The sequence below is a fragment of the Triturus cristatus genome, chromosome 8 (genome assembly GCF_964204655.1).
Source record: "Triturus cristatus chromosome 8, aTriCri1.1, whole genome shotgun sequence".
NCBI classification, from domain to species: domain Eukaryota; kingdom Metazoa; phylum Chordata; class Amphibia; order Caudata; family Salamandridae; genus Triturus; species Triturus cristatus.
In genome coordinates, this window is record NC_140591.1 from 276,031,294 (window position 1) to 276,058,947 (window position 27,654).

The following is a 27,654-nucleotide window of genomic DNA, read 5'->3' on the forward strand; positions in this document are numbered from 1 at the left end:
TTTGATGTTCAAATAGTAGAAATTGCTTATGCCAGGGTACTTGGATTCCAGTAATGATAAAGTGGGGGTCCACAGAAGTCAAAAGTGTAAGAACCACTGCTTTATGCTATGAGTATTTGTCTTTTTACCGTGAGTAACTTCTTTCCCTTCTGTGGTGTTCTCCTTCTAGCTTATAGATGCTACTTTGACAAAGTCAATTCAAGGCAGGTAAAAGCCTATAAAGAAATAATGGTAAAAAATAAATAATTTGAGTTCGTTAAATTGCCTTTTTAGTGTATTAGAATTTATATGTACTTTGGTAGGAAGTCCTCTTATTTGATTAGGTGTAGCTGGGTTCGATTTTTGGTCACAGAAAATGTTTAATATAGTTTATTTGAGAGGCCTATCTGTTTGTAAGGAAAGAACGAAACTTAAGGTCTACACCATGCAATTAGCTTGAAACATATGTTTAAACTCCCATTCTCTGCGAAGGTAACACATGTTGGAGTCTGCTTTGATGCAAGTGTGTGCTTCAGATCCCTGATAAAAGGAGTGTTCAGCATTTACTATCCTCAGTTTAGTAAGCAAGTTCCATTCATCCACTCTTATCCACACAGCATAAAGCCATCTCTGTTGAGGCAGCATTTCATCCCCAACCAGACTACTACACCAGCTTTTATGTTGGCCTCCTAGCTTGCCAAATCCTATGGCTGTATAGGATCCTAAATGAGGCTGCCTGTTGATGTGTTGTGTAGGGAGACGAGATCATGTGTCTCAAGCACATGGGACAATATTCTGGTTAGCAGACTGCAGCAGAATGGCTTTCTGATTCTGTAGACAGTATTCACATGTGTTAACATCCTCGGTCCAAACTATCTAGAGAGTAAAATCACGGTACCACCGATTGAGGATGCCAAGAAGCTTATATTCGAGATTCCTTCCTATACCTTGAGGTAACTGAAAGATAGACCAGGAGAATCTTTTTTTGTTTCGGGATTCCCCAGCACCGCTTTCCTAAATAACTTGAATCAAGAGACAAATGTGAAAGTTGCAAAGGTCATCATTTGGTCACGATTGGGTGGCTCTTAAAGATATTGTTTTAACTGAAAATTGAAGTTATCTCAAAAATTGTTTGCTGGAGATTACTCTTATAACACTGGGTATAACAATGTAATAGCACAGACAACTCAACAGGTTGAATAAATAGGCGTCTTGTCCATTGAACTAAGGAAACCTAATTATTTTCATTGCTAATTGTAAGCCCAACATGGATGTATTGTTGTAGAAGTTTTAGGAAGGAAACCTAGAGGAATGGAAAGTTAATGCACCCCTTGCTTGTTTTGAACTAATAGTGAAATATTTGAACATGAATACGTTACACTTTCTTCTGAACATTGCTATGTGTTCTTCTTGCAGGTATCTGCAGAAATACATCCGCAAAGAAACTGATAATCTTAAAACAGCAAAACCAAATGTGTCAGTTGCCACACAAACTACTCGTCAGAAAAAGCTGCAGGAGATCAGTAGCTTGGTCAAGTATTTCATCCGATGCGCCAATAAAAGTAAGTGTTTTTCATATTAAAACAAAGTTATCTGATGTCCTGACTACTCACTGAAAACCTTTGACTATGTTGTGGGCATATTAAGTGCATAAATATTTCAGGAGTCAATTCATTGTCTTTTGACTGTTGTATGATTGTGGCTAGCCTTGCTGTAGCCTTTTCTCCAGTCAGTCAAATAACTTTATTCCGTTGGAAAATATGACCCATAAAAGACAATCACAAAATATTTACAGTGCTCATGAAATCAAATGTTTTCCATAAATTGATTGAAATATACACTTGCAGTTAGTCCTCCTTCAATCAGATACGGGTAACATAAATTTAGACCCACAATCAATAACATTCCTAACACTGAACATCGTTGGAGGAAGGTCTGCTCCTCTTTGATTGGTAAAAGATCTTAGCTACTGAATGGCAAATAAAAATAGTGTGAAGTTGTTGCAAATATAAAAAATGTAATTGCTTCAACTGCGAAATTATATAAATGGGCCTAGGAATAGTATAAAAACCACAAAAGAATAACAAATTAAGGTACTTTGTTTTGAAATGACATTACAAGGACAAACAGGTAGGGTACTCTTCAGGTCATGCTGTAAAGGAAGATGACTAAAAATGTATAGTATTAAGATGGAATCTTGTTAAAACAAATCAATGTTGTGGATTGTTGGCTATTGTAATTTATTGCTGGATGCCACAATGGGTTAACAGGGGGCATGTCTGATATTGGTCACTTTGTTTTGGTCAGTTTACGCCCTAACATTCATTGTGTGATTGTTTAGCAGTAATTTTAAATCTCTTTTGCTTTTTTCCCTGCAGGGTTTCAGGTTCATCAAAGTACTTTGGTATTCCCATCTCATTGCACATATTCCAAATGAAAGCAAGCCATGGTATTTGGTCTGCTGAATCCAACTTTAGACAATCACATACAATGTCTCCGTTTAGAGCAGCAGCTGCCTTAGACCAAATCGAATGCCATAGCAAAAAAGGTGAAAGTTTAACTTGGTCTGCTATATATAAACCTCCAATTCCTAATGACAAATCGAGGTGGAAGAGCTTGACCGAACCGCAAACATTCTTTTGAGGCAACAGTTTTCCACAATCTGTAGTATATTGTATATTTACATTTACGTAGCGCAATATTCTTGTTCCCTAACAAGCTGCTGACACACGTTTTGCTAAATATTAGCTGTCTTCCACTCCAGGGACTTCATGCCAAGCCTCGCTGTAAAACTATACACTACTGAAGTTGATTTCATTCAGTATAACCTCCTAATTTCGCTGAGATGGCACCAATTGTTCCAACAGCAAACAAATGATGGACGGAATGCTAACCATGCAAACATTCTCCCCTAGTCAAAAGATCTGGGTTAAATCCATCCTTTTTTTTGCCCACTACATCACCCTAGTTTGGACCCAGCCATATGCAAATCAGTCTTGACCCTGTGCCCCATGGGAACAGTCCAGACCGAACTGCCAGGCCAGGTCCTCCCTGGACGGGAAACAAGCATTCTGGGACCGGTTTCAGGGTATATCACCCTTCTTCTGCCAGGCTAGCTTGAATTCAGTGGCACAGTGAGCAAGGGACCCACGTCTGGGCATACCCATCCCACTTAGGGTGAAAAGTGTTACAGCAAACAAATGATGGATGGAATGCTGACAATGCAAACATTCTTCCCCAGTCAAAAGATCTGGGTTAAATCCATCGTTGTTTTGCCCACTACGCCACCCCATTTTGGACCCAGCCATATGCAAATTAGTCTTGATCCTGGGCCCCATGGGAACAGTCCAGACCGAACTGCCAGGCCAGGTCCTCCCTGGACTGGAAACAAGCATCCTGGGACCAGTTTCAGGGTATGTCTCTCTTCTTCAGCCAGGCTAGCCTCAATCCAGTGGCACAGTGTGCAAGGGACCCACGTCTGGGCATACCCATCCCACTTAGGGTGAAAAGTGTTACAGCAAACAAATGATGGACGGAATGCTGACAATGCAAACATTCTCCACCAGTCAAAAGATCTGGGTAAATCCATCGTACTTTTGCCCACTACTCCACCCCAGTTTGTACCCAGCCATATGTAAATCAGTCTTGACCCTGTGCCCCATGGGAACAGTCTAGACCGAACTGCCAGGCCAGGTCCTCCCTGGACCGGAAACAAACTGGCTGGGTTCAAACTGGAATGTCATGGTGAGCAAAAAAACAATGGATTTCGGCCCAGATCTATGTACTGGGGTGAATGAATGACATTGTTCTGCATTCTGTCCATCAATTGTTGTTTTTGCATTTGTCACCCCGAGTGGGACGGGTATGCCCAGACGTGGGTCCCGAGCTCTCCATGTCACTGGAGTCAAGCTATCCTGGCTGAAGAGAGGTGAAACCCCGAAACCAGTCCTCGGATGCTTGTTTCCAGTCCAGGGAGGACCTGGCCTGGCAGTTCGGGCTGGACTGTTCCCATGGGGCACAGGGTCAAGACTGATTTGCATATGGCTGGGTTTAAACTGGAATGGCATAATGAGCAAAAAAATGATGGATTTAGGCCCAGATCTCTGTACTGGGGTGAATATATGACATTGTTCTGCATTCTGTCCATCAATTGGTGTTTTTACCAATTGTTCCAACAATTGAAATGCAGATCTAAATAAGAGAAGATATCAGTAGTTCAATTCAGCTTGGGTTAATACCACATGTGGTGTACCGCAAAGCTCATCTCTCTCACCACATCTGTTTAACATCTATATTTGTCCACTGATTCATGCTCTCCAAACCAGGGGAGTGAAGGTATATAATTATGCAGACGACATGCAGCTGATCTTCCCAATTGATGAGACGGAGGAATCTAAGGATTTCGTCCAACATACTACGCTATTTATCATTGGATGAGTCATAACTATCTCAAATTAAACTCTGTTAAAACTGAGAAAGTCATCTCCAATAACAGACTCGATAAGTGGACGCCCCCTGGGCGGTACTATTAACCTCAAAATCGAGCACAAAATGCAAGGCAGCTGTTCCTTTCCTCCACAGCCAGCCATTGAAGAAGGGAGAACGCCTCCAGAAATGTGTTTGGCATACGGCTAGAAGTGACATTGCTGGGACAAGTGCGCTGTGGTTCGCTGCTGCCCAAATGAATAAATAAGGTGAAATCTTCAACATTGTGTGTGGCACTTCATTGCGAGAGCAACTTATATAATGTACGCTCCAAGTTTGTCCAACAAACGGAACTGCACTCAATTGCAGGCGGGCCCCGCAGTCTCCCGCAAAGTCCTTTATTCATTAAACATCAGCGTGCATAGTTGGACACACCAAAGCCCAACGCGTTTCGGGGATCCTTCCCCTTGATCACGGGCATACGTTAGTAGAATGACGCGTGCACCCAAAGTCTCATGCTCTTTAAATATCACTCCCTCCGATGGGCCGCCTGGGACTTGTAGTGCTGCTATTTCCCCACAGATGGGTTCCACTAGCTTAGCGAAGTTGTATTCCTTTAACAAAGCTCCAATGAGCCTCCAATTATTCACGCTAGTGTTGTTGCTCGATACCTGCATTTCTGTGTAGCTTTCGGAAATCCTGAAGGCAACAGTCCGTCCCCTTATGACGGCGGTGCAGTCCCCCGACCTTGGACAGGCCGGAAAAATGTACGCTCCAAGTTTGTCCAACAAACGGAACTGCACTCAATTGCAGGCGGGCCCCGCAGTCTCCCGCAAAGTCCTTTATTCATTAAACATCAGCGTGCATAGTTGGACACACCAAAGCCCAACGCGTTTCGGGGATCCTTCCCCTTGATCACGGGCATACGTTAGTAGAATGACGCGTGCACCCAAAGTCTCATGCTCTTTAAATATCACGCCCTCAGATGGGCCGCCTGGGACTTGTAGTGCTGCTATTTCCCCACAGATGGGTTCCACTAGCTTAGCGAAGTTGTATTCCTTTAACAAAGCTCCTTTAACAAAGCTCCAATGTTGCTCGATACCTGCATTTCTGTGTAGCTTTCGGAAATTCTGAAGGCAACAGTCCGTCCCCTTATGACGGCGGTGCAGTCCCCCGACCTTGGACAGGCCATCGGGGTAGGATTGCCGCACTACAGGTCCCATAATCCTGTGGGGGACCGTGAGCTAAATGCTGTTTGAAATTGACCTATCAGAAGGCAGTGAATCATTTAAATAAAGAAGTGTGGCCAAAAACGCTGTGCACTTGGTGGAACTGAGCCTATGATTAAGGAATTTATCCGAAACACGTCAGGCTTGCTCCTGCGATGTGCGTGGTCTACTGGGGATTGCTGCAGCCCGAGTGCTCCCTCGCCTGTGGGCAACTTTTGGAGCGTTAGTCTATTCACGGCGGCCCGGCCGTGGAGGGAGCACCACCGCGAGGATTGGAAGCGGGCCGTCAAGCTTGAATCCTATCAGGCCTCACACGGGGCAGGCAGCACCAGAGAAAGCCAGACTGCACGCATTGCGGGGCCCATTCAGGGCGATGCATTTGGGACCCTAAGGACATGGCACCCATCAGGGTAGGATTGCCGCACTACAGGTCCCATAATCCTGTGGGGGACCGTGAGCTAAATGCTGTTTGAAATTGACCTATCAGAAGGCAGTGAATCATTTAAATAAAGAGGTGTGGCCAAAAACGCTGTGCACTTGGTGGAACTGAGCCTATGATTAAGGAATTTATCCGAAACGCGTCAGGCTGCTCCTGCGATGTGCGTGGTCTACTGGGGATTGCTGCAGCCCGAGTGCTCCCTCGCCTGTGGGCAACTTTTGGAGCGTTAATCTATTCACGGCGGCCCGGCCGTGGAGGGAGCACCACCGCGAGGATTGGAAGCGGGCCGTCAAGCTTGAATCATATCAGGCCTCACACGGGGCAGGCAGCACCAGAGAAAGCCAGACTGCACGCATTGCGGGGCCCATTCAGGGCGATGCATTGGGGACCCTAAGGACATGGCACCCATCGGGGTAGGATTGCCGCACTACAGGTCCCATAATCCTGTGGGGGACCGTGAGCTAAATGCTGTTTGAAATTGACCTATCAGAGGCAGTGAATCATTTAAATAAAGAGGTGTGGCCAAAAACGCTGTGCACTTGGTGGAACTGAGCCTATGATTAAGGAATTTATCCGAAACGCGTCAGGCTGCTCCTGCGATGTGCGTGGTCTACTGGGGATTGCTGCAGCCCGAGTGCTCCCTCGCCTGTGGGCAACTTTTGGAGCGTATATATATATATATATATATATATATATATATATATATATATATATATATATATATATATGATAAGGGGGACCCAAGAGGACTTTGTTACCTGTCTTCCGCACTGCAGCGGCTGTGGAACGCCGACCAACCGGAGTTGGAAGCATCACTTGGTGTTCAGTGGGTCCCTTCACTGCATGGGTCCCTGCGGCGAACTACAATGACCAGCATGCAGTGGGGGAGCAGGCACAGCACAAGGAGCTTCGCACCTGTGAGGCAGAGGAGGGGCGTGATCACGTGACTGGGAGTGGTCACAGCTGATAAAACACCACAGTAATGGACCCCTGATAAGGATACAACTGAAACGGGCACTGAGGAATCCATTTGAAGGAAGAAACGCGTCTGCCTAGCGTTTCAGGGACCCTTTATATGCTTGTGCATTGTCAACGAATAAAGCCGCTTTTAAGTCCCCCGGAGCATGGTCACACTTTTTTCCTGTTGGAGGGAGAGAGACTGGTAACTATATATATATATTATTTCAGTATAAAACGGAGTCCCACTCGCGCGCTCAGACCATTTCAAACATCGGGAATCCACAAGAGTTTGGCAGCAAAGTGGAGGGTTTATTCAAATCCTAAACCCGCCATGACGCGTTTCACCCCCAGAAGGGCTTGTTCACACAGCGGTATTAATCGAAACCATGACAATACATATTCTTCCTGATGAAGTAACAGACATAGTGAAAGGACTTCACAATTCCATCATCATTACATTCGAATCCTGCTAGACTCCATATTTTCATAGTGATAAACCAATGTTATTGAGTGTACATCAGGTTTAATTCACTCATTCTCATGCATCTAATGTCTATGTATCATCGTACAAAAAATACATGTATTATATCAAGACAGAATTAGATATTAAATTCGATTCGACCCGCAAACAACCGATATTTGTTTTGCGTGTTATGTAATGCCTAGTATAGATATTCCGGCAACAGATTAGAATCACAAGGCATTAATGTTGCCTCATTACACTAATATCATTGAGTGAATGTGCATATTCCCTAGTGTGAGTAATCTGTCCCTGGTTGCTGCAAGGCATTGTGGTATTTGCAGTAAAATGTAATGCTCGGTAGCCTGACGCGTCGAATCTTATTATGTTAATCGCAGCTATGTTTTATCTGAATGTAATTGCTTCGGTGCACTGCTGCGATTGCATCTAAAGTTAAGTACTTTTGTATGATTCATAAAGTTCCTCCCTTGTTAGTGGGTATAAATGATACATTATTTTGTTGTTAATGATGCGCTCCATTAACCTCGCCTGTCCTGGTGTTCCTGTAACCTGTGTGTAAAAATGATAACCCCAATAGTAGGTATACTATAATCACATAGTGCTTCTAATATATAAAACCCATAGTGGAATCCAATAGACATGAATATATCAACATTGTCTCAAAAAGGGGTGAGGCAATGCCAACATTCTAATACACATGTAGAATTCTTTTTCTTTGCATGGAACTAAGGTTATCACGAATTGGGAAGTCATTGTATTGTCCATTGAATTGCCAGGCTTGTTCACCCCCTGTAAAAAAAAAAAAAACCCTAGTGCTCTTGAATATATAATAAACATATGTACATAAACACAAGTTAAAATCTTATCTGCATCTTGGAGTATGGTTGGAGGATGGTACGAAGAAAAGGGTAGGGTTCCCGTTGCCACTGGCTTGAGAATATTCCCTTCCTTTCCTCCTGTAAGAGAGAGATATATAGTGCATAATGTTAGACAATTGCATTGTTCATATATATCCTGTGAATAAATGTCAATGCTAAGAAAAACCATGCTAAAAACAATTCCTTTCATTCTTTAAGGTACAAAATCACAGGCTAAAAAGCCACTATTTTTTTTTAGGTGTATTGCCATCTTGTCATCCAAATTATGTCCATTAGGGAAACGGGTGCACATACCTATAATATGTCTAGATTCTCGCTGTCAGTCTTAGAACACGGTTTCCTCCTCTTATCTTAGGTAAGACTTGTTCTATGGCATAGTATGACAGTTTGGTGTAATCTGAGAAGTGATGGCTTTCAAAATGTCGGGCAATGGGATACTGCTTGTCTGTATTCGTAATAACCCTCATATGTTCCAGAACGCGTTTTTTCGCCATATGTGTCGTGCTGCCCACGTATCTGAGTTTACATGGACATTCTTACACATAAATGACGAAAGTACTAGTGCATGTCAAGAGCTGTGTTATACTGATCATGGTGTTGGTAGTAGTGTTCCAAAATTCTTTGACCATCCGGCTGTTTCCACAGGCCTTGCAATGGCCGCATGGGGAAAAAACCTTGCCCGGTCAATTCCCCTGCTGCCTTTGTTTCTAGTCAAGTCACTGTGCACCAGTAAATCTTTGAAATTACGTCCTCTTCTGTATGTTATGCCTGGTCGATCTGGAAGGCTTTTACCTATGATCGGGTCACTTTTCAACACATTCCAATGGCGTGTGATAACCCTGCGTCTCTGGTTTGAATTGCCATTAAATGTGAGAATCATGCGAGTTGTGTTCCCATCCTCATTGTCTGTAGTTTCTACTTGTGTTGCCCCAAGGGTACTCGCTCTATCTATTTCTTTCACTCTTTCCACTGCCCTTTTTAATACCCAGGCTGGGTAACCTTTGTCTATAAATCTTTCAATCATTACCAACTCTTCTTTCTGATAGTCTGTTGTGGTGCTGCAATTTCTTTTTGCTCTGAGCAGTTCCCCATATGGTATACTCCATTTAAGGTTATCCGGGTGACTGCTCGGAGCATGCAGCAAAGTGTTGTCAGCGGTGCATTTGCGGTAGAGGACTGTGTGTATATTCTTGCCTTCCACTAGTACTCGTGTATCCAAATACTCCACCTCATTTTTGCTGATGGTGCTAGTTAAAGTGAGATGTTTTTCATTGCGACTTAAATCATCAATGAACCTGAGTGCTTCACATTCTTCTCCCTGCCAGACAACAAAAATGTTGTCTATATACCTTAGCCATAGTTTAATGTTGGCAAAGGCTTTCTGATGTTGTACACTAGATCTGTTGTCCTCCTCCCAAGCTCCCATGAACAGATTCGCGAAACTCTGCGCGAAACATATGCCCATCGCAGTACCATGCTTTCGTTTATAAATTTCCCCATCGAACATGAAGAAATTATTTGTTAGAATCTGATCATGTCTAAAATCATGTTTGTATGTTCCAGGAATCTGATGTTTCTACGCTGTAAGTCTAGCACATGCCTGTATTCCTTGTTCATGGTCTATTACTGTATAAAGTAAATTAACGTCTAGGGTCATGAGTATGTAATCAATTTTTCATTTAAGATTCTCAATTTTACTCAAGACGTCTTTAGTATCCCTTACGTACGATGGTAAAGTGGTCACAAATTCTCTCAAAGTGATCTGCATATCTTGAGATATTCTCGAGGACGCTGCCCCTCGAGGAAATTATAGGTCTCCCGGGGGGATTCTCTGTTTTTATGAATTTTGGGCAATAAGTACATGACTGGGAGAATGGGTGATCTTTTTTCAAAAAACAAAATTCCTCCCATTCCACCAGTCCTTTGTCTTTCCATTCATCCAATTTCTCCCAAATGGTTGCGATACTGTTGTTAAATTCTAACCGGGTAGATTTCATGTATGTGTTGTTCTCGCTTAATTGACGTATAGCTTCCGCTATGTACATTTCTCTTGGTAAGATGACAATGTTCCCCCCTTTGTCGGCGGGTCTCACTACAATGTTCTCATCTGTAGCTAGCTCGTTCATGGCTTTTTTTCTGGGCAATTGTGAGTATGTTTAACATTTCTCATCTTTGTGGGCCAGTTTTTTTTGTCTCAAGTTAAGTAGTTCATTACCTGCTAGGTCTTGAAAAGTATCTATGCTGTCATGGCCCATTTTCGGCAGAAAAGTAGATTGTGGCTTAAAACTACTACAGGCTGCTTTATCGTGTCTTCTCTCCATTTCATCTAAAATGAGAAGAGTATCAGAACTCATTTGAGTTTCATCTGGGTTATTATGAAGTTCAAGGAAAATTACCATGGTATCAATATCCCCAATTACCAACCCATCGTCTTGTGTGAAGCATTCTGTGTGATGATGATCCCTGCTTTTTGCGGGTTTCAACTTGTACCACTTCTTCAACTTCAACTTTCTACAGAACTTAAATACATAATTTCTACTGTCTACATAGTTCATGGGAACCGCAGGACAGAAAGAGAGTCCCAGGCATAATGTTCTTTTGTCCTTGTTGCTAATTGCCTTTGTTGTTAAGTTGACATATGTTTGATTTACCATCTCATCTTCCATTATTGGTTCTTCCTGGAGCGTGTCTGTCTTCTTCCCACGTACTCCGCAACGTTCTCTTTTTTGTCTCCTTTGTCTGTTCCTCTATCGCCTCTTCCTCTGGTACCCCTTCCTCTTCCTCTCCCTCTCGGTGCCGGGGAGTCCTCTCTCTGGTTCATTCTTGATGGTGACCTCGTCTGTTGGCTCTGCTTCATGAGCCAGTATTCGTCTAAAAATGTCGTTTTTGGACGTGTCACACCATCGCCATCTGATAATGAGCTTTCTGATCTTGTTGTTTCAGACCCCTCTGTTTTAGTATCACTTAAATTGACTGACTCCTCTTATTGATGTTCCCGGGGGTGTCCTACCTCTGTGTGTACCGGTTTCACTGAGTCATAGAGGTGGTCCTACTTTTTGCTGTGGGTCAGGATCCTGCCTGACTCGTAGTCACCACAATCCCTATGTAGTTTGCGCTGTTTTCTTCTTTTAATGTCCTCTTCCATTACTTTAAGACATTTCTTAATCTCCTCTAAATACTTCATGATGGTTTCCTGGTCTTCATGCGCATTCAGTATTTCTTTTATGCGTTCTATTTCCTATTTTATATTCTCTTGATTCGACCAAGCATATTTTACCAACATTTCTAGCATGTTTCTAGAGCTTGTGGCAGAGTTCGCAGACCAATCCTCCATCATCTGGGGGTCCGGTGAATCATATGAGGGTGTGATATAAATTCTTAGACCTCGGGGTACCATTCCCTTGTCTATATAATCTTGGAGTGACGTGGCTTCCCACCACTTGGATGTTTCTTGCTTATGGAGTTTCTCAAATCTCCTCAGCGTTTCCATAATTGTTTTCTCAGTGGGCGTTTTTGCTGGCAAGGATCTTCCTACGCCTGGCGCCCTTGCAAATAATGTCTGTGCTGCCTCTCTCCGTTCCCTCTCCTCATCCATAATTTATCTTGGGGATCCAGGACGGATCCCCACTGTCAAACTCCTGGTCCTTCTGTAAGAAATCGGTCCCTCTAAAGGATTTAGAGTTCCCCTTCCCTTGAGAAAAGAGAAGCAGACTACTATGCTTGGTCGGATCGAGAGAATATAAAAAAAGGAAATGGAACGCATAAAAGAAATACTGAATGCGCATGAAGACCAGGGAACCATTATGAAGTATTTAGCGGAGATGAAGAAACGTCTTAAAGTAATGGAAGAGGACATTAAAAGAAGAAAACAGCACAAACTACAAAGGGATTGTGGTGACTGAGTCAGGCAGGATCCTGGCCCACAGCAAAAAGTATGACCACCTCTATGACTCAGTGAAACCGGTACACACAGAGGTAGGACACCCCCGGGAACATGAAGAAGAGGAGTCAGTCAATTTAAGTGATACTAACACAGAGGGGTCTGAAACAACAAGATCAGAAAGCTCATTATCAGATGGCGATGGTGTGACCCGTCCCAAAACGACTTTTTTAGACGAATACCGGCTCATGAAGCAGAGCCGACAGACGAGGTAATCATTAAGAATGAACCAGAGAGAGGACTCCCCGGCACCGAGAGGAAGAGGAAGGGGTACCAGAGGAAGAGGCGGTAGAGGAACAGACAAAGGAGACAAAAAAAAGAACATTGTGGAGTACTTGGGCAGAAGACAGACACGCTCCAGGATGAACCAATAATTGAAGATGAGATGGTAAATCAAACAATTGTCAACTTAACAACAAAGGCAATTGACAACAAGGACAAAAGAACATTATGCCTGGGACTCTTTCTGTCCTGCGGTTCTTGATACCATGGTAATTTTACATGAACTTCAGAATAACCCAGATGAAACTCAAATGAGTTCTGATACTCTTCTCATTTTAGATGAAATGGAGAGAAGACACGATAAAGCACCCTGTAGTAATTTTAAGCCACAATGTACTTTTCTGCCGAAAATGGGCCATGACAGTATAGATACTTTTCAAGACCTAGTAGGTAATGAACTATTTAACTTGAGACAAAAAAACTGGCCCAAAAAAGATGAGAAATGTTAAACATATTCTCACAATTTCCCAGAACAAAGCCATGAATGAGCTAGCTACAGATGAGAATATTATAGTGAGACCTGCCGACAAAGGGGGGAACATTGTCATCTTACCAAGAGAAATGTGCATAGTGGAAGCTATACGTCAATTAAGCGAGAGCAACACATACATGAAATCTACCCGGTTCGAATTTAACAACAGTATCGCAACCATTTGGGAGAAATTGGATTAATGAAAAGACAAAGGACTGGTGGAATGGGAGGAATTTTGCTTGTTGACAAAAGAACCCCCCCCCCCCCCCCCCCATTCTCCCAGTCATGTACTTATTGCCCAAAATTCATAAAAACAGAGAGAATCCCCCTGGGAGACCTATAATTTCCTCGAGGGGTAGAGTCCTCGAGAATATCTCAAGATATGCAGATCACTTCCTGAGAGAATGTGTGTCCAATTTACCATCGTACGTAAGGGATACTAAAGACTTCTTGAGTAAAATTGATAATCTTGAATGGAAAGATGATTACATACTCATGACCCTAGACGTTAATTCACTTTATACAGTGATAGACCATGACCAAGGAATACAGGCATGTGCTAGATTCTTAAAGCGTTGAAACATCAGATTCCTGGAACATACTAACATGATTTTAGACATGATCAGATTCTGTCTAACAAATAAGTTCTTCATGTTCGATGGGGAAATTTATAAATAAAAGCATGGTACTGCGATGGGCACATGTTTCGCAAATCTGTTCTGGGGAGCTTGGGAGGAGGACAACAGATCTAGTGTACAACATCAGAAAGCCTTTGCCAACGTTAAACTATGGCTAAGGTATATAGACAACATTTTTGTTGTCTGTCAGGGAGAAGAATGTGAAGCACTCTGGTTCATTGATGATTTAAATCGCATTGAAAAAAATCTCACTTTAACTAGCACCGTCAGCAAAAATGAGGTGGAGTATTTGGATACACGAGTACTAGTGCAAGGCAATAATATATAGAAGTCCTCTACCGCAAATGCCCCGCGGGCAACAGTTTGCTGCATGCTCTGAGCAGTCACCCGGATAACCTTAAATGGAGTATACCGTATGGGGAACTGCTCAGAGCAAAAAGAAATTGCAGCACCACAACAGACAGAAAGAAGAGTTGGTAATGATTGAAAGATTTAAAGACCGAGGTTACCCATCCTGGGTATTAAAAAGGGCAGTGGAAAGAGTGAAAGAAATAGATAGAGCGAGTACCCTTGGGGCAACACAAGTAGAAACTACAGACAATGAGGATGGGAACACAACTCGCATGATTCTCACATTTAATGGCAATTCAAACCAGAGACGCAGGCTTATCACACGCCATTGGAATGTGTTGAAAAGTGACCCGATCATAGGTAAAAGCCTTCCAGATCGACCAGGCATAACATACAGAAGAGGACGTAATTTCAAAGATTTACTGGTGCACAGTGACTTGACTAGAAACACAGGCAGCAGGGGAATTGACCTGCAAGGTTTTTTCCCATGCGGCCATTGCAAGGCCTGTGGAAACAGCCGGATAGTCAAAGAATTTTGGAACACTAGTACCAACACCATGATCAGTATAACATAGCTCTTGACATGCACTAGTACTTTTTTCATTTATGTGTAAGAGTGTCCATGTAAACTCAGATACGTGGGCAGCACGACACATATGGCGAAAAAACGCATTCTGGAACATATGAGGGCCATTACGAATACAGACAAGCAGTATCCCATTGCCCGACATTTTGAAAGCCATCACTTCTCAGATTACACCAAACTGTCATACTATGCCATAGAACAAGTCTTACCTAAGATAAGAGGAGGAAACCGTGTTCTAAGACTGACAGCGAGAATCTAGACATATTATAGGTATGTGCACCCGTTTCCCTAATGGACATAATTTGGATGACAAGATGCCAATACACCTACAAGAAGAATAGTGGCTTTTTAGCCTGTGATTTTGTACCTTCAAGAATGAAAGGAATTGTTTTTAGCATTGTTTTTCTTAGCATTGACATTTATTCACAGGATATATATGAACAATGCAATTGTCTAACATTATGCACTATATATCTCTCTTACAGTAGGAAAGGAAGGGAATATTCTCTAGCCAGTGGCAACGGGATCCCTACCCTTTTCTTCGTACCATACTCCAAGATGCAGATAAGATTTTAATTTGTGTTTATGTACATATGTTTATTATTTATTCAAGAGCTCTAGGGGTATTTTTACAGGGGATGAACAAGCCTGGCAATTCAATCGACAATACAATGACTTCCCAATTCGTGATAACCTTGGATCCATGCAAGGAAAAATAATTCAACATGTGTATTGGAATGTTGGCAATGCCTCACCCCTTTTTGAGGCAATGTTGATCTATTCATGTCTATTGGTTTCCACTATGGGTTTTGTATACTAGAAGCACTATGCGATTATAGTATACCTACTATTGGGGTTATCATTTTTACACACAGGTTACAGGAACACAGGCGAGGCTAACGGAGCGCATCATTAACGACCAAAGACTATCATTTATAGCCACTAACAAGGGAGGAACTTTATGAATCATACAAAAGTACTTCACTTTAGATGCAATCGCAGCAATGCACCGAAGCATTTACATTTAGATAAAACATAGCTGCGATTAACATAATAAGGTTCTATGCGTCGGGCTACCGAGCATTACATTTTACTGCAAATGCCACAATGCCCTGCAGCAACCAGGGACCGATTACTTACGCTAGGAAATATGCACATTCACTCAATGATATTAGTGTAATGAGGCAACATTAATGCCTTGTGATTCTAATCTGTTGCCGGAATATCTATACTAGGCATTACATAACACGCAAAACAAATTATCAGTTGTTTGCGGGTCGAATCGAATTTAATATCTAATACTGTCTTGATATAATACATGTATTTTTTGCACAATGATATTAATATAAAGGTAAACACGAGGAGCTTCAAAGTGAGTTTATTCGTAACATCCACCAGATAAACAGCGACATCAGCTGACTCCGTAAATCAACTGTCTTCACTGCCGCTCGTACATTCTCCCGAAGTCATCACATTCCAATAGAGAACAAGAACTTAAAGGGGAAGTTACAACACCTCTTCCCTTTATAAAAATATAAAGAAAGAAACTAAGAGAGCAAAAGAGAAAAGCAAGGAAAATACACCTTATACAACTATATAAAAACAAAACAATTTTGAAAGCAATGCTAACTCAAGATATACTTAACACAATAATCTTGAAGATACAATGGTGGCACAATACTGACTCTAATTATACTTTACACAGTAATCTTGAAGATACAATGGTGGTCTCCTGACTCTGTAACCATGAGTAGGTGGATCAGAGCGAACACTACTATCATTACATTTGGGAAGACTGGACTTGAGACCTTCTGTTATCATTACACTTGGGAATACTGGACTGAGACAGGGACCTTCTATATCCACCCTCCCCTGAACATTTTGACAGACGAGACATGCTCCACACATCACCACCGTCCAGCATTACCACATTCCTCATCACTTTGATAATGCGCCTAGGACCAACATATTTTGTTTCACCTTTAAGAGACCAAACTGCTTTCTTTACAAACACAAAATCACCTACTTTCCAAGTAGAATAACGTGCTCCCATTTTCGTGTCAAACCTACGCTTGTAATTCTCTTGATATCTTTTAAATCTCCAATTACTCACTACACAACCCCTATCTTTTACACTCAACCAAAGTGGATTTAACTTGGAACCAGCTGTTCTCCCTTTGAGTTTTTTAAACGGCGAACAACCTGTCACACTGTTAGGTGTATTTCTGTGTGCCCACAGTTTTTCCCTAAGAATGGGCTTCAGTGGAACTCTCCTCTCCAAGGCAGTCTGTGCAGAAGCTCTAATTAGTCTATTCATGCTCTCGACTAAACCATTTCCCTGAGGAGCATAAAGAGCAGTTCATTGATGTGTGATGGAGAGCTCTTTTAGGAAATCTGACATCTCCTGAGAGGTAAACTGCACCCCATTATCTGAAACTAGGATGTCAGGTACACCTTCACATGTAAAGGCATCTTTAAGAAATTCTATGATATTCTTTGTCACAACAGAACTCCTACAGGCAGCAGAAACCCACTTAGAGGTATACTCAACAAGTACAACGACAAACCTTTCCGAGGGAGACAAGGTGTCAAAAGGACCCACAATGTCAACAGCAAGCTTGGACCAAGGACGTTCAGGTATGGCAACTGGAGAGAGAGAGGAGTAGTCCTAACATTCCTCGATTTGTCATTGCCAGCACACATTACACAATCCCTAACAACCTCTTCTATCTGCCGATCAACCTCAGGCCACCAATAAAACTCTCTAACTCTCGCTTTAGTCAAACTGCGACCAAGATGACCCTCGTTTGCAAGATTGATAATTTTCTCTCTCATTCCCAAAGGGGGTATCAGTCTCTCCCCACGCAAAAGCTCACCCTGTAAAATATTCAATTCATCACGAACATTCCAGAAACCGTTCACCCAATTTGGAATATCATTCAAAGGAGGCCAACCATTGATGATAAAATTCATGATTTTACCTCTAGCCTCATCACTCTCAAAACTAGCTTCCCATTCTCCTTTGTCGAGAGCTGACTCTTTCACCCAGGAAACAATGCTGTCAAAACTATTAGTGGAATTTTCCTCTAAAGGCATTCTAGACAGAAAGTCTGCTGGTACATTTTTTAAACCAGGCAAATATTCCACTGTGATATTGTATTCCCATAGTCCCTCAACCCACCTTTTGATTCTGGGTGTAGTGCTCTCAACATTCCTGCAGGAAAACATATGCACAAGTGATTTGTGGTCCGTTCTAACAAGGAATGGTAGACCCCACAAGTAAAATCTAAAATGATTGATGGCCCAGTAACAAGCTAAAGCTTCTCGCTCTATCACCGAATAGCGCTCTTCTGCTCCCTTCAATGAGCGAGAAGCAAAACCAATAACCTTCTCACTGCCATCAACCACTTGCGATAACACTGCACCCAACCCTCGCACACTGGCATCTGTGGTTAAAATGGTCCTTTTATGTACATCAAAATGACCCAAAGTTGGCATACATGCAATTTCCTTTTTTACTTTTTTTAAAAGCATTTTCACAGTCATCAGACCAATTAAAATCTGCACCTTTTTTCAAAAGTAACCTTAACGGTTGCATTACACTCGCAAAATTGTACACAAATTTCTTATAATACTCCGATAATCCTAAAAAGGACTTCACTTGATTGTTATTGTTATTGTTATGTGTACTTGTAAAGCGCAACATTCATCCTACCAGGATATCACGGCGCTGCAATATTGAGCAGTAAAACCTAAGGCAGTTTCCTGGGACTTGATCTTTGTTTGCAGGCGATGGTGCCTGTAAAATTGCCTCTGCAAGATCAACTTTAGGGCTGATACCCTCACCAGAAATTGAGTGCCCCAAGTAGGAAACAGAGGTAACCCTAAATTTGCATTTTTCACTTTTCAATGTGAGTCCACGTTCTTTCAGTCTTGACAGAACACGGAATAAAACCTCACCATGTTTATCCCCATCTTGTCCATGGACAAGTATATCGTCTTGGAAGAATAAAACAGAATCAATTCCACTCAAAACATTTTTCATCAGTCTTTGAAAACAAGCTGCAGCGCTTGCCAAACCAAAAGGCATGCAAATAAATCTGTATGCACCTAGAGGGGTTACAAAAGAGGTAAGTGGTTTGGAATCCTCATGAAGTAAAATCTGATGATATGCCGCAGATAAATCCATCACACTGAACAAACTAGCATCTCCAAGCTTTGATAAAGCTTCATTGATATTGGGTAAAGGCTGCCTATCCACCCAAATACAGTTGTTTAAGCTTCTCAAATCCACAGACATCCTGATTTGGGGACTAAAACTATGGGAGCCAACAATTCAGAAGACTCGATTTCTTCTATTACTTGCAGTTCCAGCAGTCTATTGATTTCTTCCTGTAAGGGTTTCATCATAAGGTTGGGAACCTTCCTTACATTGTGTACAATCGGTATTGTTTTTTCTTTTAAAATTATTTTATGATCAAAACCATTAAGACAACCAAGTTTGTCGCTAAAAACTTCAGGAAACTTTTCTATAATGTCTTGAACATCAGTCTGTTGCGAAACAAACATAACTTGATCTGGTGCATTGGGGTTCAGAATGATACCAAGGTCTCTTTGATGGCGCCAACCTAAGAGATTATCCCCTCGTTTTGCAACATACATTTTTCCTACTGTTTCTCTTCCCTTGAACACAATAGGATGTATTGAATAACCTATTAAATCAATTCATTGTCCTCCGTATCCCACAGGGTTGATGTCAGGTGATATAAGTTTTATATCACAGGAACCAAACGTGGAATACCAGAATTTATCACTTAAAAGCGTATAAAGTGAACCTGATCCGCTAAGACAGGAACACATTTTCCTCCAATGTATACATCACATTTGGGCATGTTTACGTCACCAGTGTCTACTATTTTTACATCGTTCACAGACTCAACCTTGCTGTCTGTGATACAATGAATCGCTAATTGAGAGAAATCATCAGCATCACTTAACATGTTCACTTTAGTGTTCCTACACATACGAGCATAATGTCTTCTTATCCCACATTTCTTGCAATTGGTACTTTTAGCAAAATAATTAGGAAAATTCAGTCCATGGTTTTGGCTACCACACCTAGGACGTTTTAGCTTACCATCCTTATTAAAACTAAAAATTAAAGTTTTGTCTGTCAAACTTGGTGGCAGGCTTGTCCTGATTAGTATTCACTTTACTAACCATTGCAACAGATGTATCACACAGAACACATTCCTGATCCACTTTACTGACGCTGGAAACAGGATCACTAGAAGTTGTGCTGCTACGCATCTCTTTGACCCAGAAAGAGGTGTGCTCAATATTCTCCACAATCATAATAGCTTCTTTAAGGTTTGGTTTTTTAGATAACTTTTCCTGAACTTTCGAGTCATTAGTGCATCGCACTAGTTGATCACGGATGAGCGAGTCAGTTAATTGCTCAAACTCACAGGTTTGTGCCAATGACTTTAATGCCGCTACATAGTTGCCCACTCTCTCCCCTTTGGCTTGTACACGCATACAAAAATTTGTGTCTTTCCATAACTACATTTATGCGAGGTCCAAAATGTGTCTGTAACTGTGGTAGACTCATTTCATAAACATCACTTGGTTCACCTGCTCCTCTGCCTATTGGTATAGGATCTAAACTGTCGTAAATATGTCTTCCTTTAGTACCAAGGTTGTGGAGTAATATAGCTTGTTTTCTTATTGCAGAAAATTTTTCACCACCAATGGCTAAAAGATAGGAATCAAAAACGGTTTCCATTTCTTCCAAGGAAGCACAGGTTCACCCAGTTCACTTACAAACTGTGGGGGTTGGCTCATACCACTAGACGTCGTCATGCTGAAAATGAAATCAACACAACAAGCTAATAAAATAAACTAATACAATTATCTGAAATAATAATGTAAAATAATGAAATAAAATAAAAAGTTAAACAAACTCGTAGTCCAATTTGTTCCATATTTTCCACTGTAGGCCACTCTGGATGCTCATAAACTCATTTTTTTTTTTTTTTAGATCCACTTGTAAAAATTAAATAAATAAAAATAGAATTAATATGATGACTTGGAACAAATAAACTTGTTTCAGAAAAAATCGTTGCCTAATCTCTGTGAGAATAATTGTAGAAAAAGAACTAAAGTCCAAAAGCTGTTTACATCAAAAGTCAGCACAACACTTGACTGTTTAACTTTGTATCGCTGAATAATAATATACAAATAAATTCATTTCTTCCAACTTTGCTCCTTAAATAGGTGAAATAGCACAATGAGTCTGTGCTCGAGTTTAGTGGTAGGTTGCTTGTTCTCTTATGAACGACACCCTTGAGAGTTTAATTGTAGTCCGCTTCTTCCAAGTAATGCCTGTCCATTCGTCCTTGCGCCTCTTAATAATGCGCTTCTGGGATCACACAACAATTAAGGTTCACGCTTTACGCGCTCTTGTATCTCCCTTAAGAGATGCTTTGACACACTAAGCCAGTGCGTGCGTCATTCGCATTCATTTCTGAAGCCTACGTTCAATAATGGCTTCACGCGCTAAACTGCATTCTTTCCTTCGCCTTCGTTCATAATGACTTCACGCGCTAAGCCAGCGCGCGTCATTTACATTCCTCGCGCTCCGATTTAAATAATGCACAACTGTTATACATTATTCTTCTAAAATCTTCAACATGTAAACTTTCATTTCTGCATGCAGTTACTCGCTAGCTGTTAATCTTTGTCTCTTGAGTCTCGTTACAGTTCCACAAGCAGCACTTCAATTAACTTCATAAATAAAACGAACCAACCTTTCTTTTGACTTCCTACAGTTCTTTTCAAGGCACGCCGGGTTCTTTGGTGGGTGTTCACCGCTAATCGTCGCCAGTAATATAAAGGTAAACCTGAGGAGCTTCAAAGTGAGTTTATTCGTAACACCCACCAAATAAACAGCGATATCAGCTGACTCCGTAAATCAACTGTCTTCACTGCCGCTCGTACATTCTCCCGATGTCATCACATTCGAATAGAGAACAAGAACTTAAAGGGGAAGTTACAACAGATACATAGACATTAGATGCATGAGAATGAGTGAATTAAACCTGATGTACACTCAATAACATTGGTTTATCACTATGAAAATATGACGTCTAGCGGGATTCGAATGTAATGATGATGGAATTGTGAAGTCCTTTCACTATGTTAGTTACTTCATCAGGAAGAATATGTATTGCCATGGTTTCGATTAATGCCACTGTGTGAACAAACCCTTTTGGGGGTGAAACGCGTCACGGCAGGTATATGATTTGAATAAACCCTCCACTTTGCTGCCAAACTCTTGTGGATTCCTGATGTTTGAAATTGTGTGAGAGTGCGAGTGGGACTCTGTTTTATACTGAATATTGAATACCGGTCTTCTCCGCCGGCATCGCGCCACCACTCGTTGGGCTAGGAACACCAGTAGGAGTATCTTGGATTAATATTCACTGAAAAAACCATAGGTTTCACACATGTTATAGTTAGCGGAAATTTTACTGATAAAAAACCAATGAAATTCCCCCGTTATAGTTAGTGCAGGCAACTATAACTCACGCGACCGCAATCCTCTGCTGATGCTAATACTGTATTTAGACACTTATTTGCCCATGTCTTCTTCCATAAATTTTTAGCTATACATATATTACAAATATTTTTTTTTCATAAAGACACATATGTCATCAGCAGAAGATTGCGGTCGCGTGAGTTATAGTTGCCTGCACTAACTATAACGGGGCAATTTCATTGGTTTTTTATCAGTAAAATTTCCGCTAACTATAACATGTGTGAAACCTATGGTTTTTTCAGTGAATTTGCAAGGTTTTTTAAATGCTAATTCCTAACTATAACGTGTGTGAAACCTATGGTTTTTTCAGTGAATTTGTACGGTTTTTTCAATGCTAAGTTACTTTACGCCATTCGTGGCGTGCGCGCCCACTTAACGCAGTTCGTTCCGTGCGCGCGCGGTGCGCTTTGCGCACCGTGCGCGCACAGTGAGCACGCGGTGCGCTTTGCGCACCGCGCGCCCACTTTCCGCAGTTAGTGCCGTGCACGCATGGTGGGCACGCGGTGCGCTACGCGCACCGCGTGCCCACGTTGCGCTAGATGGGCCATGTATGCACGATGCGCTTCGCGCACCGTGCGCACATGGAGGACATATGATGCACTTCGTTTTGAAAGGTAATATTTTAATTTTTCACTTAAAATTTTAAGCCATGCACAAATGGTGCCCTTGGGGCACCATTTGCACACGGGGTGGGGAGAGTGTGGATAATTTTTTTTTTTTAATATTTTTTTACCGTACGGTAAGCGTAATCGGCGAAATTAGCGAAAAAATAAAAATTCCGTTTTTGGCCTTGGGGGATGTTTGGGGACTCCCTCAACATGGCTAGGTGCTTTGGAGCTGTCCAAACAGCCCCTTTACATGTTTTTGTCCTTTGTTTTTTAATCCACACTCTCAGTGCGAGAGAGAAAATGGCGGCCGCCGCTTGCTGGTTTCGGCCGATTCGAATGTTTACTAAGATCTAAGAGCCAATCAGAATCGCGCTCGCGCACGCCACCGTACGCGTACGGTAAGCGTACCGTAAGCGCACCGTAAGCTGGCTCAGATATATATACTGATTTAAAGGCTATTTTCTCAGAATCTACTGAACAGATTTACACCAAACCTACAAAAGGCACTTCCTTGACCTGAGGACTACCTCTCTGCCAAATTTCTAGTAATTCTGTTCAGCCGTTCGGGCTGTAGCTGTGTCTAAAGGTCCTATGGAAAAATGCATGGGAAAAACGCGTTTTGGGACCCCCCTTTTATCTCAGCCCCCGCTTGACGAATCCCCCCGAGACTTTCAGGGTAGGAGCGGAGCGTAGCGCCCCACCTATTTTGAAAAATTCGCGAGGATTCGTCGACCGGCGCAAAAGTTATTCAAAATAGAATGTTGCGGATTTCCTATGGAAACGTGGTCCTAACTATAACTACCTCATATATATATATATATATATATATATATATATATATATATATATATATATATATATATATATATTCACTGAAAAAAACATAGGTTTCAGGCACGTTATAGCTAGGAATTAGCATTTAAAAAACCTTAGAAATTCACTGAAAAAACCATAGGTTTCAGGGGCGATATAGTTAGCTGGACTTTTCACTCGTACAAAACCATAGAAATTCCCCCGTTATAGTTAGTTCAGCTAACTATAACTCGCGCGCCCGCAATGCACTGCTGATGACGTCACATATTACATCACTCATGACATGGTCAGTGACATCACTCATGACATCACTGATGACATCTCAAATGACATCACTGATGACATCATCCAGTGAATGTGTGTTTTTCTGAAAATTATATATGTTTTATAAATGTATATCTCCAGGTCGATGGAAGAATAAATGGGTATATAAATGTCTAAATGGATGATTTGTTTTTGAAAAATTGATTGTATTACTGACTGATTAAGTGTATCTTCGTGAATACATGGCTTAGTGAGTAATGTTTAAATATGTAAATATCTGTATCAGTCTCTCACTTTGTGTATAAGTGGCTGCATGGGTTGGTGAGTAGCTACATGAGTGTCTATATAGGTTATTAGTTGATTTTTTGAGTATGAGTGTCTGATGTCTGTATGGTTCGGTGGGGGCTATTACGTAGTGCATAGGTGCATGAATGAGTGACTCACTGTTTGTATGTGTTGAAGACAGCATGTGTGCAGGACTGTATGGGTGGATGAGTGTGTGCATGGGTGTGTTAGTGAGTGAATGACTGTCTCAATAGTGTCTCTATGAGTAACTACATATGTTTTAAACTAGTATATGTGACTATTGGTGTATATAAGTGAGTATATGTGAGAGTGAGAGATTGAAAGAGTTCCTGTATGAATAAGTATGTGTTTCTATAAGTGATTGTTTAAAAGACTAAGTATGTGTAAGTTTCTGTAGAAGTAAGTGTGGTGGTGTGTGTGTATAACTGAATATGCAGGTAAACGGATGTTTGATTCTTTATTAGCATGAGTGACTACGTGTGTGAGTAACTTTATGGATGAGTGGCGTTGTGTAACAGAATGTATAGGTGTATGAATACATATGATGAGTGAGTGCATGTATGAGTGACTGTATAGGACTGTTGGTGAATGAGTGGATGTGTATGTGGATCTTACAATTACTTAATAGGTTGTTGTAACTGGTATTGGTATGTCCATTGTTTTGAAAAGTTTAATTTCTATTTTTGAATGTGTGTATGAAAGGTTATATTAGGGGGAGAGGAGGTCTGCCACTCTATCACAAGGCTGATCATCAGTGATGTCACTGACCATGTCATGAGTGATGTAATATGTGACGTCATCAGCAGTGCATTGCGGGCGCGTGAGTTATAGTTAGCTGAACTAACTATAACGGGGGAATTTCAATGGTTTTGTACGTGTGAAAAGTCCAGCTAACTATATCGCCCCTGAAACCTATGGTTTTTTCAGTGAATTTCTAAGGTTTTTTTAAATGCTAATTCCTAGCTATAACGTGCCTGAAACCTATGGTTTTTTCAGTGAATTGCAAAGGTTTTTTAAATGCTAATTTCTAACTATGCCCACAGAGATAGGACATGTGAAGAAAGAAGGAAAAACGCACAGAAAGAAAAAAAAGAAATGCAGAAAGAAGCAACAGAAGTCCTCAAAGACGAAGAAAAGTGCAGGAAGAAATATAACGTGCAGAAAGAACAAACCGAAGAGCAGAAAGAAGCCTTGTTGCAAAATCATCCTGTACCCTCAACTTTTTCAGACGGATACTGGTGGTAACTGAGTCTGCCTAAGCAGTCCTATAGCCAGTGCTATGTTAAAAGACACTCGGAATACAGTGAAAACACCTACATACACACCCCTATTCCCTCCTCCCTGACTTGTCGGTTCCATTGTAATGCCCCTGATCCGGCCCTCCTGCCCTTTATGGTCTGTTATGCTGCAGCTTTCTCTCCTGTCTGTCCATTATGGTCAGCTAGCTACCATTGCCTCTTTCCCCTCTGTTGTCCATGTGCATGGTCCTGTCCCCTCCCTATTGCTTTCTATGGATTGTTGTGCTGCACTCCCGTCCCGCATACCCTGTGTGGTGTATTGTGCTGCTGCAAACCCTGATGCCTGCCCTGTAGGGTCAGTTTGGTGCACCTCTCAATGTCCCTCCTGTCCTCTGTTATCCGAGTCCATGTCCCTACCCCAATTCCTCCTGGCACCAGAATACGACTAGAAGACAGGGCGAAACACTCACGCCCACAGCGACATAACTCTTGCTCTTTTGATTTAAGAGCACAAGGGTATTGTCCGGTAAATAAAACACTAGCCTTTCTCAGTTAAATATCTCTTGCCCTTTCCATTTAGCTCTTTTTTCCCTCAAACCCCGCATCTCAATCTATAAATGCAGCCTATTTGCAGAGATACCTCCTCACTCCCGTTTCAGATGCAGTTTTCTCCCCCGGATTCTCTTGTGAATTGCACTTCTCTTTCTCTCTTTGCATCAGTCGCTTAAGGCCCGGATGGATTTGGCAGCCAGTCCCCTGCAGGAGCCCAGGGCTGCAAGTGCAAGAACCTCTAATGATAAAATGTGACTGCCTGAGCCATCAAAGACCCGCCGTGTGTTTCTCGCTATTTGCTGTAAAAATTCTGCTGTTCGGGGGAAGCTCAGGCGAGTTTTTTTTTTTTCCTTCGGGGATCTTCTTCTAACTTCTACGACGTAAAACGATGGCCCTTCCAGATAATAGAAAACACAGCTCATTCTTTTAATATGTAACAAGAAAAGAAATAAAATCTGCACCTGCTCCACTCTAGACTGTGGAGGGTTTGGTTTCCAACGAGCCAATCTCTTTTGCATATAATTTATCCAAAATCCATCTGAATTAAAGTGAGGCATACTTTTCTCTTGCACATATTAAATACATATAGAACATATTTTTTAAGATCAGGTGTCTTTTACAAATTACGTTGAACATACAACTATCTGTGTCATTTAAATAACTGCACTCACAGACACTCATTTTACGCAGTTTATGTGAATCGAATTTTTTTTGTCCTCCTATCACCTCAGACTAATACGCAGTCGCGGCTCGCAGGGGGGGAAGTCGCGCGTGGTGTGGGAAGACGCGCGCGCGGGGGGGGATGTCGCGCGGGGTGGAGAGTGTTAAAATAAATTTTTTTAAAATCCTACCTGAGGTCCTCAGCACGTCCGTGCTGCCTCGGGTCCGTCCGTTGGCGCCTACAGCCCCTCTTACCTGACCGCCTCTGACCTCTTCAAACTGGATGGAAGTTGAACAGCACGTCGTCACGTCAGCACTGCAGTGGCAACCCCTCAGCCAATCCTGGCGCTGCTGCAGCACCAGGATTGGCTGAGGGCACAGCCTACTCCTCGCCCGCCGCCTGCCCATTAGGAGACCGAGGGGCTCCTAATAGGCATGCACAAATCCATTAAAACACAAGTGCGCATGACTGGGCACGGGCTAAAAACTAGCTCACCATGTCCACTCATGCGCACTTGTGCTGTGCTGCCGCAATGCATGTCAGTCAACATGACGCCAGACCGCCCACGGTCCGACGTCATGCTGACTGACATGCATTGTCAGTTGAGTTCTCCCCACCCTCGGCGTCTCTGAACTTAAGTAAACTAAGTTCAGAGACACCGAGGGAGCTGCGGGCGCGGGCGGGTGCGGCGGGCGGGGGGGCTACACCCCCACGCCCCAATGGACGCACTGCGCCTGGACAGGAACCAGATCAAGTAAAGCCCATTTGAGCTTAAAAACATTGGACGTTTCCTGGCTGAAACGGGTCTGTTGGCATGTATGGTTGTATGACCACTGCCTCTTCCTTCTGCCCACAATGGTCTATTACATCACCACAGCCTCTCTTGCCAGTCCTGTATTGTTGGTTTGTAGCCCCTGCCCCCCTTTCCACTGCCCTCCATAGTCTGTTGTGC

The 27,654-nt window shown here is 42.2% G+C and overlaps 1 protein-coding gene across 1 annotated transcript in view; it reads left to right on the forward strand.

Moving 5' to 3' along the window:
* ATM (ATM serine/threonine kinase) overlaps positions 1–27,654 on the forward strand; it is a 1,586,045-nt gene that overhangs the window by 37,504 nt on the left and 1,520,887 nt on the right. Inside the window, exon 4 of the mRNA XM_085621514.1 lies at positions 1,396–1,541. Coding sequence (XP_085477640.1) covers positions 1,396–1,541 — 146 coding nt within the window. The remainder of the gene's footprint in view (positions 1–1,395; positions 1,542–27,654) is intronic.